The following is an 18,074-nucleotide window of genomic DNA, read 5'->3' on the forward strand; positions in this document are numbered from 1 at the left end:
GTGTTCAAGACAAGGCATCTTTGGCTCTTTGTGTTAATCTTATTTATTAGCACAAATCATTTCTTTTGACCCAATTTACAGTCACTATTTCTGACTCGGAAGTACTGCCACGCGTCCACGCCCACTGGAAAATTGTAGATACACTAAACTACTAAAGCCCGTCAAAATTTCAATTTCATGGTCGAAATGTCAGTTTCGGCATTTTGACCGTTGACTAAACTCTAGAGAGAAACAACGTGCAAACTGACTCGAACTAGTCAAAGAATGGGATTAGTGAGTGGTGGTCAAGCCTTGTCAAGATCATTTCCTCTATTACGTTCACTCTCTCCTCGTTTCCAAATCCGTTCAACGATGTTTACTTCTGCCACGTCTCCCCAGTTCAAGAAAGTTCAGATTCAGAGAGAAGGCACTGTAAGAATGTTATTCATTTATTACATAAAGTAACATTTATTTAATTAATAGTAATATTGAGCGTTGAGCTAGTAGTGGTGTGAGACTGAAAAGATTGACTTGTTGTCAGACATTTGATGCGTATGTGGTTGGAAAGGAAGACGCCCCAGGGATAGTGGTGTTACAAGAGTGGTGGGGAGTTGATTTTGAGGTTAAGAACCATGCTTTGAAAATTTCACAATTGGGTTCTGGTTATAAAGCACTCATCCCAGAGTAAGACTCCATTGCCCTTTTATATGAAATATTAGCTTTTGTGATTCTATAAATTGATAACCATTTTTTTTTTTTTTTTTGCTTTTGCCAAGCTTGTATCGTGGAAAGGTTGGTTTAGATGTTGCAGAAGCTGAACATTTGATGAGTAATCTTGATTGGCAAGGTGCTGTTAAGGATATCAGAGCCTCAGTTAAATGGCTCAAGGCAAATGGTTCTCAGAAGGTATATGCTTTACAAATATTATCTGTAAATACGGAGTAGTAAATTATGGATGGTCAATCTTATTAGTTCTGATTTAACATAATCTTATGATCATGTCAGTTGGTGTTTTGGTCTATACTACATTCTCGGGTGAATGGGATTTGGTGAGAGGTGGAGGAGTTTGGTTTGGAATTATATATCTTCACTTTCGTGTCCTTGGCAAGGAGAGTTCTAGAGGTCTCACAACCCGTTGTTTTTTTTTGAGAGTTCTAGAGGCCTTAGGCAAGGAGATGCCCTTTCTTCTCTCCTGCTTATTGAAGGTGGAGGTGGAGGTGTTAAATTGGATGATATCAAGAGCTAATAGGTTAGGAATTATTGAGGATTTTAGTGTTAGACAGGATAGGCCCGCGTCTCTCACTTGCAGGTTGCTGATACTCTGGTTTTTATTGGTGCTTAGATGGATCAGGTTAGATACTTTAGAGCTATGTGACTTGGACACTTCATGTTCTTTAAATAATTCGTGTGTTACGGACCGTCATGTCACATGCACGCACGCATTTGTTCATGCGATTTCAAACTAGAGTTTCTTCTATACCCTAAAAGATTAAGAAAATAATTGATTAACATAGTTTCAACTCCATGATACAATTATATATTTGTAAGGAGGCACTTTGTATGGTCTTGAACCTAAGAATTAGCTGTGTAGCTAAAGAATAGTAATACTTTTCATTTCAATTAGCTGTGTTCCCATGTTCTATTTCATATGGGTCGTCGTTCGGACACCGACACATGTATCGCGGTTTGCAGATCTTCCTCAAGGCGAGGAGCCCTCACATATAACAACGCATAGGTTCCTATCCCCAAATTATGGTTCCATACTCTGTTGCATGGGTACGCCCTAATTTCCTCTGTATCGCGTACCCGTGTCCTGCAGACACTGGTACGGACACCCGGACACAAGCAAAACAGACCCTAATTCTCAGATCTCGCCGTGTCCAAATCGTCGTACCCGTGTCCAAACCAGACACTCCGTCCCGTACCCATGCAACACAGGTTCCATAACAATGTTCCCTAGGTTTGTAGGTATTTTCTGTTGTTTTGAAGGTGTTTGTCTTTAAGGCTAAACTGTCGAAGAGTAAGCCGTATGGTGTGGATAGCTCTCATAAGCATGGGGATATGGCTTCTGTTCTTGGATGTGAGGCTAATTCTCTTTCCTGTAGCTGTTTGGGTCTTCCTCTTGGGGCTTGAGATCCATCTGGGATCCGGATACTAGAGATTGGCTTGCGGGGGGAGGGGAGAGTTGCCTAGTTCTAATTAAGAGCACAATGTCGAGCCTCCCAGTTTGTTATGTCTAATTTTTCCATTCCTAAGAGTGGTTGCCAATGGGATTGAAGAAAATGTTAAGAAAAACTCTAGGACGGTTTGGATGACAACCATAAAATCACTTGGCTAGATGGGAAAGGGCATGTCATGCCAAAGAGATGGAGGATTGATTCTTTGTGAGATGTATGTTTTCCATCAGCCATTGTTAGGTTAATGGCCGTGGGACTCGTTGAAGTTTGGAAGGAACATCAAAATTATACAATGATTATCACAAAGCGAACTCATAATATTCTGGGTATACTCTGAAGCCCAAAACATTCTCAGACTAAAGAATTTTAGTGCGTTTATTGATCAAGACTTTCTTATAAAACTTATGAAGAATATGACTATGCGAGGCAGTTTTGTATGACTTATCAATAAGAAAAGTCACTATAGGATAATCATCAACAAAATGTGTGACCATGTACCGGTGTTTGGGTTTGATCAGAAAATCTGTATGGACTAAAGAAAAGGACTTGGAAATAAGGATGATGGTTCCCAATTTGACATGCTTCATAGTCCAATATTGAAAGTCTGAAATAAGACTTAGACCTGGGATTCAAATACTACAGATTATATAAGAAAGTGCTAAATTGGTTTGTTGAAAGTATAATTACTTATTTGAAAGGAAGGGGGTTTGCCTAGTTCTAATTAAGAGCACAATGTTGAGCCTCCCAGTTCATTATGTCTATTTTTTCCATTCCTAAGAGTGGTTGCCAATGGGATTGAAGAAAATGTTAAGAAAAACTCTAGGAAGGTTTTGATGACAACCATAAAATCGCTTGGCTAGATGGGAAAGACTTGTCATGGGAAATAGATGGAGGATTGATTCTTTTTGATATGTATGTTTTCCATCAGGCATTGTTAGGTAAATGGTCGTGGGATTTGTTGAAGTTTGGAAGGAACATAAGAATAATACAATGATTATGACAAAGCGAACTCATAATATTCTGGGTATACTATGAAGCGCAAAACATTGTCATACTAAAGAATTTTAGTGCGTTTATTGATCAAGATTTTCTTATAAAACTTATCATCAGAAAAATGTGTGTGACCATGTATCTGGTGTTTGGGTTGGATTCGAAAATCCGTATGGACTAAAGCAAAGGACTTGGAAATAAGGATATGATGGTTCCCAATTTGACATGGTTCATAGTTTTTTTTTTATCGGTAAAATTAGGACATATATATTGATAAAAGAAAAACAATTACAAAAAGGATGAGATATCCAAACTACAAATAACAAAAAAGAAAACTTAAAAACAAAAGAGATCATTCCCTAGGTTCCACACCTCGAAACCTACTACAAAGAAAGAAAAACATCGGAATCAGTATATGAATGACTCCCATCTACACACAAAGTACTCAAAAGGTATGTCCTCATGCGCATTAGACCAGAAAAAAAGGCCATTAATGACCAGTATTGAAAGTCTGAAATTGGACTTAGACTTGGAATAGATTCTAGCAATGTTTTTATTGAAGGATGACTCAAATGGGATGTCATTTGAGGAGGTCCGGCAGGACAAATGATGTAGAACATTAGTTGTTGTTGTCAGTGTCATGGGCATGCGTCCTTAGTTGAGTCCAAGCCCATGGTTTGAGTCTATTAGTTAGTTGTGACACATGTTGTGTTCCTATTGGTTTATGCTTTCTAGGGTTAGTATAAATAAGGGCTTATAGTTAGGGTTTCAGAGAGTTGTGTTATTGAGAATATTACAGAGAGAAATAAAAATTTGTTTTAGTTTTAGTTTGTTTTGTTTAATTCAAGAGTAGATTTGATAAACTGAAGCTTCCGCCAGTTTAATTTACATCATTTGGTATCGGAGCACAAATCGTTCTTGAATAAAATCCAATTTTTTTTTTTTTTTATTTGTTTTAATTTTTCGTGTTACTGTTCATCGTTCACGAAACACTGTTCATCGGGAACACTATTCACACATTACTATTCATCGTATTACTGTTCACCCGAAAATTAATTTTTTGTCTTTGTCTTTTTTCAAGTTCAAAGTTTTAATTTTTATGTCGTATATCAAGTAACCAGAGATGAAACACCTAGAAGAAAATTATCAGGGTTTGAATGCCAAGTTTGAAGCTATGCAAGATGCCTTGAATGCGCTCCTAGCCGCCCAACAACAAAATTCTAGGGTTTCTCTAGAAGTTAGTTTACCTTTTCAGCAGCTGTCACAAGTTCCACCATTAATGGTGCATTCTCAGAGTTTTCAGACACCGCCAATTTCTATGCCATTCGGCTATTATCCAGATCTCTATCAGCAGCAGATGATGTATCAAGGTTATTCTCCTTATTAATCCTAGTTAGTATCAATCTGTGCCACAGTATGCGCCTAACCCTAATCTGGGATATGCGCTTATGCCAAGCTATCCTCAACAAGAATTTTCTAGGTTCTGACGCTCTTTCCGTGCAGAGGTCTTGAAGTGGTGGTGCCTATTGTGACTACAAGATTACTCGCCTCTACCTTGGTCACTACTACACGCACGCCCAGACACTGATAATTCCAAAGACCCCGCAAAATATCGCCTTGCTAGAACAAAGTTGCGCACCGGTACCAACCCACTGCGTCCTTTTGATGTTACGTTTGGTCACTCGACTCCTCACCCGTGTCTTACCGACATACCGTACCGCAAAAGAGGGGCGTAAACGAAGTTGAACAATGGCTCCAGCATGACCATCCAGTCGAGGTTCCTCCATTAGTTCGTGAACCTTTTAATCACGTTGTGTCATGTTTTGAGCGTGATAACAAACGCAATCAGCAAGTTCATCACCTTCCTTTGCAACCAAGACGTCTTGCTGACCAGATCTATGAAAGTCTTGTTCATCCAACTCAGCAAGCACTAAGTGGTGGTTATATTGATCCTTTTCTAACCAATTTTGAGAAGGTTTTTGCTCGCAGCCACAAAACACTTCAACGCATACTTCGTGACTTCCAGTATTCGTTGTGTTTCAAGAAAGGAGTACTAGCAGCATTGTGGTATCATGTTATTTGTTTGAGCCGATATTTGGACAAGATTCGAGATCGAATTCCTCAGAACCTCGGGAGGGTGACATATACAAGTTTGAAGTTTGAAGAGCTTTTGCATATTTGTGGGTTTTTATGTCAACAAGCTTGTGGACAAGCTTTTTCAACATGGGGAGAGTGATGTAGAACATTAGTTGTTGTTGTCAGTGTCATGGGCATGCATCCTTAGTTGAGTCTAAGCCCATGGTTTGAGTCCATTAGTTAGTTGTGACACATGTTGTGTTCCTATTGATTTATGCTTTCTAGGGTTAGTATAAATAAGGGCTTATAGTTAGGGTTTCAGAGAGTTGTGTTATTGAGAATATTACAGAGAGAAATAAAGATTTGTTTTAGTTTTAGTTGTTTTGTTTAATTCAAGAGTAGATTTGATAAATTGAAGTTTCCACCAGTTTAATCTACATCAACAAGGATGTAGAGAATAAGAGCCATTTCTCTTATGCCCCACCAACTAATTCTATGTTTCATACTCTCCAACTATATGACTTAACAACAAAATATTTCAGAGACTATTTATAAGTAATACCAAAAATTCAAGTAGTGCAGTGCACCGTAGTAGTGGACATCTCTAATTTCTTAGGATAAACATAGGAATTACACAAAAAATGCTTCTCTGGGATTCTAGCTAATCGCTCCCTCAACAAATCCACATACGCATTGATAATCTACAAAGGAAAACATAAAGTCGTAAAAAAATAAAAAATAAAAATGACAAATTGTAAAAGCTTATAATACCGTCCACCCATCCACTGTGGTTTAACAACGATTTGAAATGTAACATTGTAAGAGGGTCGGAGACAAGATCAACATCCATCAACAAAACAACTTTATAAAGAATGTTCCAGTCATCAATGTTATTCTCCATTACAACAATTATGAGTTTGGAAAACATTATTATCTCCATTCACATTCATTGTCTCTATGCTCTATGTATTTTGCTCGGGAAATAGGGAATAAATTTGGAGAAGTATATCATCAATTTTTCATCAGTTAAAGTCAAGACCAACTTCTGCACATATTTGTTTATTTTAGCCATGTATGTATGCTTTCTTTTTATTACCTATATCCTTTGTATTTGTTTATAACTTATCAATTTTCGTGCTCACAAATGAGTACACATCAAACCAATCAAATGTTTGTTTTGCTATTTTTGTTTTTGGAGAAGCCATACTGGAGGTAGGAGGGTACTTCCATTTTGGATTAAACATTTTTTCAAATACGTTGTGTCCATGGAAGACTAAAGAAAAAAATGAGTTGAAAAAATGCTGAATCCAAAATGCAGGTACCTCTAGCCTCCAGTACAACTCCAAAAAAAAGTAGCAAAGTAAACATTTGCGTGGTTTGATGTGCAATCGTTTGTGAGCACGGAAATTGAGAATTTAGAAACAAATGTAGAGGAGAAATGTAATAGAAAGGAAGACACACATGACTGAAATAGACGAATATGTCCAGAAGTTGGTCTTGACTTTGACTAATGAAAAATTGATAACATACTTCTCCAAAAAAATTCTCTATTTCCCGAGCAAAGAGCAACAAGCAGAGACTAAAGAGTAAATGAACGGCGATAAAATGTTTTCTGAACTCAGGAGTGCTGCAATGGAGAATAACATTGTTCTAATGATTGGGACATCCTTTTTAAAGATTTTTTGTTGACGTACATCGTTACATTTCTTAACATTGTTAAACCCCATTGGATAGGTGGATGGTGATGTAAGCTTTAACGTTTCTTTTTTTTCCCACACAAGGTGGGTTATGAATTTATGTTTTTCCTTGTAGATTATTATGCGTATGTGAATTTGTTGCCGGAGAGATTAATTGGATGCCCAAGAAGCTTCTTTTTTTGTGTAGTTCCTATTTTTATCCTGACGTATCAAAGATGTCCTCTACTATGGTATGCTACTTGAATTTTAATTGGTATTACTTATAAACAATTTCTTAAATAATTTTGTTGTTAATTGATATAGCTAGACATAAATTTAATTGATTATGTCCTATCTTTGATCATGGATAACTTCCTTGAGCGTTGTCTTCAGACACTATGAGGATTTGGTACATTCTATTTACTCAAGAGAAGTGCTTGTTCGTTTGTTTAGAGGTTTAAATGAACCGGGAACCTTATTTAAAAACTTAAAGACTGTTCTTCGAGATGTTGTCTTGTGCTATGATGGGACTGTGAGTCTTCAAATGTGAGTATTGAATTAACAAGGTTGCAGTGGTCAGTGCAACATGAGAGTAGCACTTACTTTGACTGTTAAGAACTTTCATGAAAGTACTGAAGAGAAACCAGTTTCTAGGATCAGTCGAACTTGCTGTTGTCAATCACATCTGTAATGATGGACTGCGAGTCCAAAAGTGAGTCTTTAATTAACAAGGTTGCAGTGGTCAGCGCAGTGAGAGTAGCACTTGCTTTGTCTGTGGAGAACTTCCATGAAAATACTGAAGAGAAAGTTTCTAGGATCATTCGAACTTGCAGTTGTCAGTTGCATCCCGAGAAATCTTTAGTCTTGGCGATGAGAAGAATCCTTCTTGTAATTTTAAGGATGCTATTCAGAGATGGATGAAGAATATGGGCTTTTGGATGAGAGCCAGAAAAAGCTTGATTACGTCCGTGCTTTGACCGTGGAGAACTTCCTTGAGCGTAGTCTTTAGACATTTGTATTCAAAGTCTGGAATTCCTCGTTGTGAGCCTGTTGGGGTTACAACAGCAACTGCTATATCAATTTAGGGGTGTAAAACGGGCCGGGGCCGAGCTAGCCCGGCCCTCAAACCATGAAGCTATTACTGCCGTGAAAAACTACTTTACTGTTTTGTAATTCTACCAAGAAGTACCATTAACCTAGACACAGTACTCTGACCTTGAGAAAATACAGTTACAGTTTGGGAACAACTGTGTAACAGTACTTCACTTATTACTTCAAGCATGGAATACTCTTTGTTGATGAAAAAGGACAACTAATCGTATTACTACAATGAAAACGTACTTTTGTCTGTTCTAATAGTACCAAAAAGTACCCTTAATATTGATGTAGTACTTTTATCCTGTAAAACTATGGTTATAGTTTGGGAACAGCTGGGTAACAGTACTTCCCTAATTACTTCAAAAACGAAATACTCTTAGCAGTGAAAATGTACTTTAGTGGTTTTTTTTAATGCTTCCTAGAATTACTATTGACCTCAATATAGTACTCTTATTCTGCGAAACTACAGCTATAGTATGGGAACACAAGTTTAACAGTTCTTTACCAATTACTTCAAAAGTCCAAACTTGCAAGTACTCGTTTTTAAGTTAAAAAAACCTCTAAACGTATTACTTACGCGTAGAAGTTTTCACCCATTTATATTCTAGTTTACCTCTAAAGGATACAGTGCTAGAAGGCCAGTTAACAGTATTTTCTAATACATAACCAATAGATGCGAAAATTGGAAAACGAATGAGATGTGCACCACAATCAAGGTAAAGTAAAGTTCAAAATTCAAAGGGACAAATGCATAAACATAATGAAAATAACAATCAAAAGGAAAATGACTTGATTCTTCTTCTTCAATTTTATTCCAAATTACCAATCTTAATCTTCAACTGGTTCTCCTTTTCCAATTGTCTCTTAAAATTATGTAGTGAACCATAAATATGTAGTGAACAGAAAAATATGAAAAATCATGCCCAATCTTAATCTTCAACCCGAAATATTAAAATTACAACCAATATGTAGTGAACAGGAAAATAAATAGTTCTAACTGCTCTTCTGAACAAAGTCAAATCAGAAAGTCCTGTGGACAAACACCAGTTTATTGAATTCCAAAAGGACACACCGACACAGCATGTTGAAGTTTGTGCTGTTATCCCTAACAGCATTAACATCACCTTGTTGGAGCTCATCATCTAGTGTTTGCTGTTTGGTTTGACAATAGAATCAATGAATGTCAATTCACTGAGGTTGAGTGTTGAGACTTGAGAGTTGTCTTTTTCGGAAAGCAGGATGTATCATGTGGATAATACTGCTTTGTGTTCCTTCAACTCTTGTCTTTGTTATAATGCTTTTCTTGGCACTTGTCGAGTGAAGTTGTTTTCAGGTAATCTGTCATTATTCATTATCATCTTTAGCCTTATTTCAATTACTGTTTTGGGCACATTACTCTAAATAACTTATTACTGGTGTGGCAATATTATGTCTTTCATCATGATTGGTTGAATTACAGCATCTGCATTTTCATCAGTTAGAATTGAGGCGAAGTCAATCTAATAACCTTTTCGCGTCTTCTACGACAGGTAGGTGCAACAGGATACTGCATGGGTGGTGCTCTGGCCCTTGCAAGTGCTGTTTTGGTTCGTGAAATAGATGCTGTGGTGGCTTTCTATGGCATTCCTTCATCAGAACTTGCAGATCCCTCCCAAGCTAAAGCACCAGTGCAGGCTCATTTTGGGGAGCTTGATAGCTTTGTTGGATTTTCAGATGTCACGGTATGGTAGTCTCTTATTCTGCTTTATCTTTTCAATTGCACCAGGGTTGGGCATTTCCAGTGTTTTGATCAACCGAGGTTTTTAAATTTGATTTTGTTGTATTCGAAGGAAACACTACCAATGCTCTATCTGGAAAGTGTTTTTTAAGTGATATTTGTCTCTTTGGTTATATCACAAATTGATTGATAGGTATTTACGTGGGCATGAGGTGCTTCCCTTGCAAACTTACCTCAGCTGTGGGGTACCTCTATTTCTGTGCTGCACAACTGCACTCATTATTATACAATATACTTCACCTTGAGTATATAATTCGGAAGATATTTGGATTGAGAGACCACTGTTCTTGGTGTTCCCTAGGTTATATTTGCCCTTTCTGAATCCCAAATAAGTCGGCTGAATTGTTGTTTCATGTTGGTGGATAATGGGTTTATTGGTTGGAACCTAGGCTTTCACGCTGCTCTCCCTGACAAGGATGTCATGAGTGTCGTTTACCCAAGGAAAGACTGGACACCTTCCCTTTAGCAAGACCAGACAAAGATTAGCAATTGGTGTCTACTGACAACAAGGGGTAGTTCTCTAGATGATTATTATTATTATTTATCTATTTATTTTTTTTGCTCTGCCCTTCTTTCCCACCAGTCTTCATGCTAGACTTATTTGTAATTTTCTGAAATTTTGCATTTGGGTCTAAGGTACCATGTAAGATTGCTTTGTGTGCTTCATTAGGTAAAATCCTAACAATCGTTAATCTTAGGAAGAGAAAACTCTAGAATGTAATCTTAAATCGTTGCTCCTTATGTCTAGCAAATGGTGAATCTGTTGATCAGACCCTTATCCATCGTCCTTTTTCGCGGAAGGTTTGCTGCACTTTTTTCTCATTGTCAGGCATGTACTGGGTCTTCCTACGGTCAGGTAAGGACCTTTTAGCATTGTGGTTCTTGAGGTTTCTCTCTCAGACAGGCAGCAGGATCTGGAGCTTCATGTCTTTTGCAGATATGTGTTTGGATAGGAAGGAAGAAAACACATTTTGAGGAGGTAGTGTCTTTTGTAACTCGGAGACATCAGACGCCCCAGTCTTACTTCTAATATAGTATACTTATGAAAAAACTTTAATACTATTAGGGTACTTCAGTCAAGAAGAATGTATAACTTGGAGGTGATGTTCCTTTATCTTGCATCTAGTTGGTAAAATTCCAAGATTTGAGGTTTCTAAGGTCTCCAATAGAAAATGAGGAATCGCAGGAAGATCATTGCAAATTTGCAATAGACTGTATATCGCTTTAATTTGATGAGACAGTAGATGGCATGGTGAGGTTGATCCACAGAGTTAGAGGCTTATCAATCAAAGTTGATTTTTCTTTCTCCATGGCCCATGGTAAATAAATTGGTAAAAATATTTCTGCTTTATAAGGGCATGAAGTACAATCTCATTTTTTGGGAAAGAAAAGATTGAACGACATTGATTTGCTTCTGAATCTCAGAGAGAACAAGTATGGTGAATTCATCTCGTTGCTTTTTATCTCGAAAAATATTCATAGGGTTACCCTATTTAGAAATGGTTTCTCTAATAGTCTAATAGAGTGGAGAGGCTGAGATCTGGTGCTTTGGTGGTGGGATAAAAGGAGAACCTCACTAATTGTGCTAATATTCCAACCTGTTTGTAGAAACATTCAGACTGATCCTGTTTGCTCTTACTGTTATTAATGGCCGGGAATGTTTAATGGAATTGGAGAGTGAAGCTGAAGTTGTTCACCTTCTTAGAGTTCAAATTGTCAAATTATATGACTTTAGGCTGAAGCTTAACGGCGGAGATCTACTTCTTCCACAATTCATTCTAATGCGTCTTTGTGTTTAAGCTTTGGAGTGATGCTGAAAGTTGATGAAAGTGGTGGCGTGTTTAATGAGATTCAAGGGTCAGAATTCATGTTAACAGATGTGATCTTCTCAAGTTTCATTACATTTTACCTTTGATTGACAGAGGTGTTACTTATCCTATAAGGGTCCTGCCTGCATTTTATGAAGTGCAGTTCGCAAAGGCACCAGAGGTTAGGGGTGAGGTGAGCAGGATCATGTTTTAAATCAGTTTATTTCTGGGCATTCTTACGCTGAAGTAACCAGATCTTGAGGTCGTACAGTTTCTCATCAGGACCGTAGGATTGTTCAGCAACAAGTTAAGGTGAACAGTAGGAATAGGGGATCAGCTCCTTCCAAGATGGAGTTTCGCGTGGGAGGCTTAATACCGTAATTGTGGCTGGTGGGCAAGCGGTGAACTAAGTGCTTAATGGGATACATCCAAGTCCATTAGTCTCTAGACATCCTGATTCTTTTGATGGCATGGCAAAAAATCCTTGTGAGCAGATTATGGGGAGAGACAAACCAATCAATGTTGAGGAGAGAACGTCATCTCGCTTATCTGTTCAACAAGCTGATAAAGAGAACTGTGAGGATGAAAATGTAGGTATTTTTTATGGTCTAGCTGACGATGAAACAAGTCAGTCAACGAAGATTTGGGTTACATTTTTAGATATTGATGGGAGTGATTTTGATGATCAAGATTTGTTTGAGGAGATTATACCTGATAGTTTTGACAACTCAGTCAATGGTGATTCTTCAAGGGAACGTTCGTGCGCAAGAAGAGTACGGGTGTATGAGAAATAAAAATTTGGTTTCTGATCATAGGGAGGTTTCTGGTAATAATGAGTTATAACATTATATACTTGAACATGAGGGGTTCCCAAAATAAAGACAAAGCAACTCGGTTGAGGAGGGTCGTCCGTAAATTCAATCATTAATTGTGGCACAGCAAGAAACTAAAAGAGAGACTTGTTATCAGAAACTTATTAAATATTTGTGTGCAGAACAGCTCGTAATTGGGACTTTGCTTCGATTGGTAAAGCTGGTCTATGTGGTTTAGTTTTGATTTGGGACAGTGATAGAATTTCGGTGGAGGAATGTTTAAAAGGTGCTTTCGCTATTTTGATATTAAATAGTCTAAACGTAGGCAACTATAGGTGGGATTTCACTAATGTGCATGGTCCTGTGGATGAAGCTGATAAAATGCAATTCTGGTCTGAGTTAGAGGACGTAGCTGGTTAGTCGGATCATCCTGGTGTGTGGGAGGAGATTTTAACTTGATCAGATTTTCTATTGAGAGAACGGGTGGCTGCAGTAGAAGCCTGTCATTGTTCAATCAATTCATCAATAATTGTGGGCTGATGGATTTTACTCTTATGGATGCTCAATTTTCTTATTCTAATCAGGCATAATGTACATATTATGAGTCGACTGGATAGATTTTAGCATCTCCTGCTTGGATTGATATTTTGGTGATTATTCAGAGCTTGCTCTTCGGTACCATTTCTCAGACCATCGCATGAGTATGCTTCAGAGTTGCAATTATGGGGGTGGGTGGGTGGGGGGGGGGGGGGAGATGTCCTAGACCCTTCAGATTTGAAATTATATGGCTGGAAAAGGTAAGTGTTAGTTCCTCTAATGGAGCAGTGGTGGAACAGCATGCAAGTGACTGCTATGTCTGGTATTGTGTAGAGGAAAAACTTCAGCAACATAAGCTTTTCTTAAAGGAGTGGAAACTACTGCAACTACCACCCTTCCCGTCATCCTCTAATCATCCTTTTTCAACCTCATCGTCTACCCCAATGTCCTCCTCCGAACAGCTGAATCGCAAATGGTTGTCCTCACTGTGTTCATCATCCAGGTCATCGAAGTCACTGCTATCCTCCGATGAAAAATTGGTATCTTCGACCATATCTTCCTCCTTCCTACTCTTCTCCATCTCCTCAAGAAGCTTCACTACTTTCTGCTTGCTTTGGTTGACCTTGATACCCTATCTTTCCCCACAGCTCCTATTGCTTTTCTTTCGAGCTCACGGTCTTTACGCCGCCGCTGTTGCCCCGCACTACTTCACCTTATTCACTCTACCCACCTCTTGAATAACTTATTTTCTTCTCTCGACTTTCTACAAATCTTCTTGTCGACCACTACCTCCATCTTGATCCCTTTTAGTTTCCGCCACCTGCTGCGGCCAAGGCTCTTTGCTTCTTGCTTTTCTTTCTTCGTCCTTATTCTCTCATAGATTTTCAAAGGCTTCCTTTTTTCTTTTTTACCGCCTTCCCCTTATGGCTCAGCCAAAAACTTCTCCAATTTTACCGAGCCATTGCCCAACCCCTGACCTCTCCTCTTGTGTTTAACTCTATCTGATTGCGGGCTTGGCCATTCCTTACTCTTTGGACTCCTTTTCTTGGTTTCTTCAAACCTTCTTTCCTTTGGCCCATCCACCACCCTTTTCTTACTAACCTCAGATCCGTTCCTGGACCCCCACTGAGTTCCCACGTCCTTCCCTTCGGCAGTCCCACCATCACTCTAGCCCATGTTGATGTCATTTATTTCTGTTCCTTCAGATTTCGCCACCTGTCCGATCTCACTACCATAACTTGCATAACAACTAGCTACCGACTTTGCACCACTTCCTTCCGTTCTCTGTTTTTCACGCTTCATAGCTTCCATGTGCGTCCTTCCCAACTCCATAATCCCTATTCTGCTGTATGCTGACGATACTTTGGTGTTTATTGATCATAGCATGGAACAAATGAAAATTTTGAGAGCGCTTTTTATCTGGTTTGAGACTGTAGCAGGTTTGCACTTTAATTTAGTAAAAGTATGTTACTGCATCAATATTGCTCCTGATGTGTTGTGTTATGCCGAGTATTTGGGATGTAAAGTGGGTTCCCTGCCTTCAGCCTATCTTGGGCTCCTTCTAGCTGCGCCTTTTAAATCGAAGTCGGTTTGGTCTCCTGTATTTGACAGGTTCAGGAAAAGATCGGCAGTATGAAAGAGAAAATATCTTTCTAAAGGAGGGAGGATCATTCTCATTAAATCGACTCTCTCGAGTCTTCATATCTATTTCCTTTCACTCTTCACAATTCCTATCACCATGATCATTCTTGAGTTGTTCGATTTCAATAGATATTTAATTTGGCGATGGTTTCTTTCTTCTTTTAGATGTCAGCTTGTGTTGGACCCTCTAATGATTTTTTTCACCAGATGGAAATGCACTAATCTAACATCGGCTGGTTGGTTGTTGGAAAGTTCTATTTCATGCTATCTGTTGGGGGATTTGGTTGGAAAGGAATAGCAAAATATTCAAAGACAAAGTGAATTTTATGATAGAATTTAAGGGAATATAAAGTCAGTCGTTGGAATTGGGTGTTTGCCTATCCTGCGATGAAAGACATAAGAATGGATAAGCTTATGTTTGGTTGTGAGGGGGTAGTCTTTTAGTTGTTCATAATGTAATGGTTTTAAATTATTGATATATGTGTGGTTCTCTCTGTCAAACCTATTATTATTTATAAATTATTCTTTTGCTGGTTAAAAAACACCTACTCCAATCAAACTTTCTTGAAAGCCAGTTTTGTTGAAAACGGTCATATTGTTGGCATAAATGAAATCTACCCAACTTTCAATTCAAGATGTGCTAATCTCCATTTAAGATATTGAAATCGTAGGTCTTGACGACTTGTGGGTGTAAAGAGTGTTTTTGTTTATGGTTCTCACTTAAAAGTTCAATGCGTATGATCACCTTGAAATATATGAAATTAGAAGAAACAATGGAACTAAATCAGTAGTAACTACCTTCCGTGTTTTTTGATCCCATGTCCAAGTGTTATTAATTTATTTTGTTTGTTTAGCGATATTCAATATAGTTGAGAGATATTAGCAACTGAAGGAAAACTGTTTCTCAGTAAAAATTTTGAGTTTTGAATTTCAGGCTGCGAAATCTTTGGAGGAAAAACTTCAGTTATCTGGAGTTCCTCACGAGGTACACATATATCCTGGCAATGGACATGCTTTCATGAACAGATCCACTGATGGTATCAAGAGGAGGAAGGGCATGGGCTTGGATGATGAGGATGAAGGTGCTGTAGAGCTGGCATGGTCTCGCTTCAGTTCATGGATGAGTCAGTACTTGTCTCCATGAGTGTGACTGGAGAGCATCACTTAATTGAAGTTACATATTACCTTCTTAGTTATCTTTAGAACTTTGGCATACTGCTTTATTGAGACCTAATAATGACGAGATCCGTCTCCTCTGTAATGCCACTATATAGTTTATCAAATGCTGCCATTTGGTAGGCCTTGTAATGCCATGTGGTAGTCCTTGTTTCTATGGGGTGAAAATAATTCTGTAATCTTAACTGGAGCTGGAGAAGGGGGTCATTTTTAGTCGCAATGGGGGTGGTGGAGAAGTTCTCACCAACTAGCAGCCTGCCCAAAGAAATAGCGCCCAATATCTCTTCGAGAGTCCTATCCTTCAAATGTCCAACAGCTGCCCTATCCCTTGAGATATAACACACCTGGTATTCTGTTACCATGCCTTGAATATCCAGGATCTGCACGGGCAAGATGCATTTGCCTCGGAGAAAATTTTCTGTTGTAACTTGTAAGACTAGCAAATAGTAGTATCACAGTTCTTATAGTTAAATAAGTCAACCATCTCAAATGCCAATAACCATATAGTTAAGTCCTACTCACTACACAGTAATACACACTGATCTAAAAATACACGACACAGTTACTTGTCCTGAAATTATAGTAGCGTAGACTGTACGCTATTGATCTGAACATAAAAAGGGCAGAGTGCAGTTGGCAGTGTCATAGTAACATACCTGTGCAATAGATAGTCGCATTGACACAAGAACTTTTGCGATTGATTTTCGAGCCCACATTCCACCACCTTTCAAATTGTCTGTCCTCGCACTGAAGGCAATGCGTGGTGACAGGAATATCAAAATCAACCCGAATCCCATACTCAGGGATCTGATCGTAAGGAGGATCTACACCAATAGTTCTCCAGTAGACACTGGTATATGATGCACAGTAACGTAGCATTAACCTTAGTGACTCTACAGCTTTAGGATAGTAAGAACAACATGAACTTCCTCCATTTAATGCCATTGGACAACCAGGCAGGTGTCGACATAGATAGCTTGCGCTATTGCAGGATGAATCACACCGATCAGGGAATCTTTCACAGAAAGTTGGCTTGGGCTCAATAATGACATATTTTTCGCCACAGTGAAAGAAGAGGTAGTCATTCTTAGTAGAGAGGTTAAAGTGTTTTTGTGTCGAGACTAAATGGTCTATTTGGGCGGAAGTTGTCACCATCTTCACACTTCCACATGAATGGATCAGAAACTAGGATGTGGGGATCAGAATAGCTTATATTCTGAGCTGGGGGTATCTACCAGAAGGTGTTGGAAACTCAAGTTTCCCTGTGTCCGAGCAGACAAGCATATGCCGATAATTTGAACTCCCACATCCATCATCAATACTTAACGGGTAGTTGATTGGGATATCACCACACGACGATCTACAAAGGCTTGATTGTGCTGCTACGATGTTCAAGAAAGGAAAAAATAAATAAGGACATTAGTACAAACCAAATACGTAAACAAGATTCATTTACTGATATAGGTGAACAGTTTGGAGTTCTAAGAAGAGTGATCAACATATTTGCTGATGATGAGAGGTTTTCAGAAATATTAGATTGAGTATCATATTGGTTATTGCAAAAGCAGTATAAAGGTCTATTTTGTGGAGAACCTTAAAATTCTAGAAAAATGGGAGAAATAGGAGGAAAATGAGGGTTGAGTGTTGATTTGACTGAGTTCCGGTCTGTGCGAGCTGCCGACATATCAAGTTCTCAGGTGAATTTGAATCAAGTCAGACGTAGTTCCTCATTAGAATTGTATAATAAAATGGTAGATGGAGGAGATGGAGAATGGAGTAGAATGAGAACTCATCTCCAAATTGTTTCATCATCATCTCTTCAATTATTTCTTTTATTATCGGCCGAACTACATGCAAGTCCTCTTCTTTACGCACTACGTTCTGGCCTTTCTTTGTTATAGAGGGGACTTCTTCTTGATGGCTCTGCCTAGTAATTAGACTATCCGATGATTACCCTTCTCCATCTTTTCCATATAAATCTTGCTGCGAAAGTTTCGCATTCATCTCCCACATAGCCTTTGTTTTATTGTATCAAGTATTTGTTTTGTTTCTCCAACTCTTGAAACTTGCGCAACAGAATATGTAAAGATAACTCTTCCTCTTGAATCTCTTCTACTTCCTCCCTTACTCTACTAACTGATCTTCTGGTTCTTCTCTGTTCCTCTTGAATCTCCTCTACTTTCTCTCTTACTCTACTAACTGATCTTCTGGTTCTTCTCTCATTAGTCTTGGAAGCAACCTGAAAACTGCTCCCTTCGTTCGCTACTACCTTGTTTGTTGTGTTTCTTTTAGGAGGCATTTTTAACAAATCTTCCTCGATACACTTC

The 18,074-nt window shown here is 38.5% G+C and overlaps 1 protein-coding gene and 1 pseudogene across 3 annotated transcripts; one reads left to right on the forward strand and one right to left on the reverse strand.

The window, feature by feature from the left end:
* The first annotated feature begins 16 nt into the window (after window positions 1-16).
* On the forward strand, window positions 17-15,902 carry LOC147475604 (alpha/beta-Hydrolases superfamily protein). Of its 2 annotated transcripts, none has more exons than XM_086584301.1 (5): window positions 17-411; window positions 521-663; window positions 756-885; window positions 9,526-9,717; window positions 15,506-15,902. In XM_086584301.1, exons 1-5 carry the CDS (start codon window positions 265-267, stop codon window positions 15,713-15,715), a joined length of 822 nt encoding a protein of 273 aa, XP_086440427.1. In that variant the 5' UTR covers window positions 17-264; the 3' UTR covers window positions 15,716-15,902. The 2 variants fall into 2 exon arrangements, with proteins under 2 accessions (XP_086440427.1, XP_086440429.1); XM_086584303.1 differs by lacking the exon at window positions 15,506-15,902 and adding an exon at window positions 14,779-15,332 and having other exon boundaries at window positions 185-411.
* Window positions 15,567-17,163, reverse strand: LOC147475605 (uncharacterized; annotated as a pseudogene). Its single transcript, XR_015209727.1, has one exon. The product of XR_015209727.1 is annotated as an uncharacterized LOC147475605 (transcript).
* Window positions 17,164-18,074: the final 911 nt, after the last annotated feature.

This window comes from Coptis chinensis, chromosome 9 (assembly GCF_015680905.1).
Source record: "Coptis chinensis isolate HL-2020 chromosome 9, ASM1568090v1, whole genome shotgun sequence".
Classification (NCBI taxonomy): domain Eukaryota; kingdom Viridiplantae; phylum Streptophyta; class Magnoliopsida; order Ranunculales; family Ranunculaceae; genus Coptis; species Coptis chinensis.

Bases quoted from the DNA above. Each gene is read 5' to 3' on its own strand.
- LOC147475604 (XM_086584301.1), top strand. From the start codon at position 265: ATGGGATTAGTGAGTGGTGGTCAAGCCTTGTCAAGATCATTTCCTCTA. The intron at 412-520 runs GTAAGAATGTTA...ACTTGTTGTCAG, and splicing joins AGATTCAGAGAGAAGGCACT to ACATTTGATGCGTATGTGGT. The intron at 886-9,525 runs GTATATGCTTTA...CTTCTACGACAG, and splicing joins AGGCAAATGGTTCTCAGAAG to GTAGGTGCAACAGGATACTG.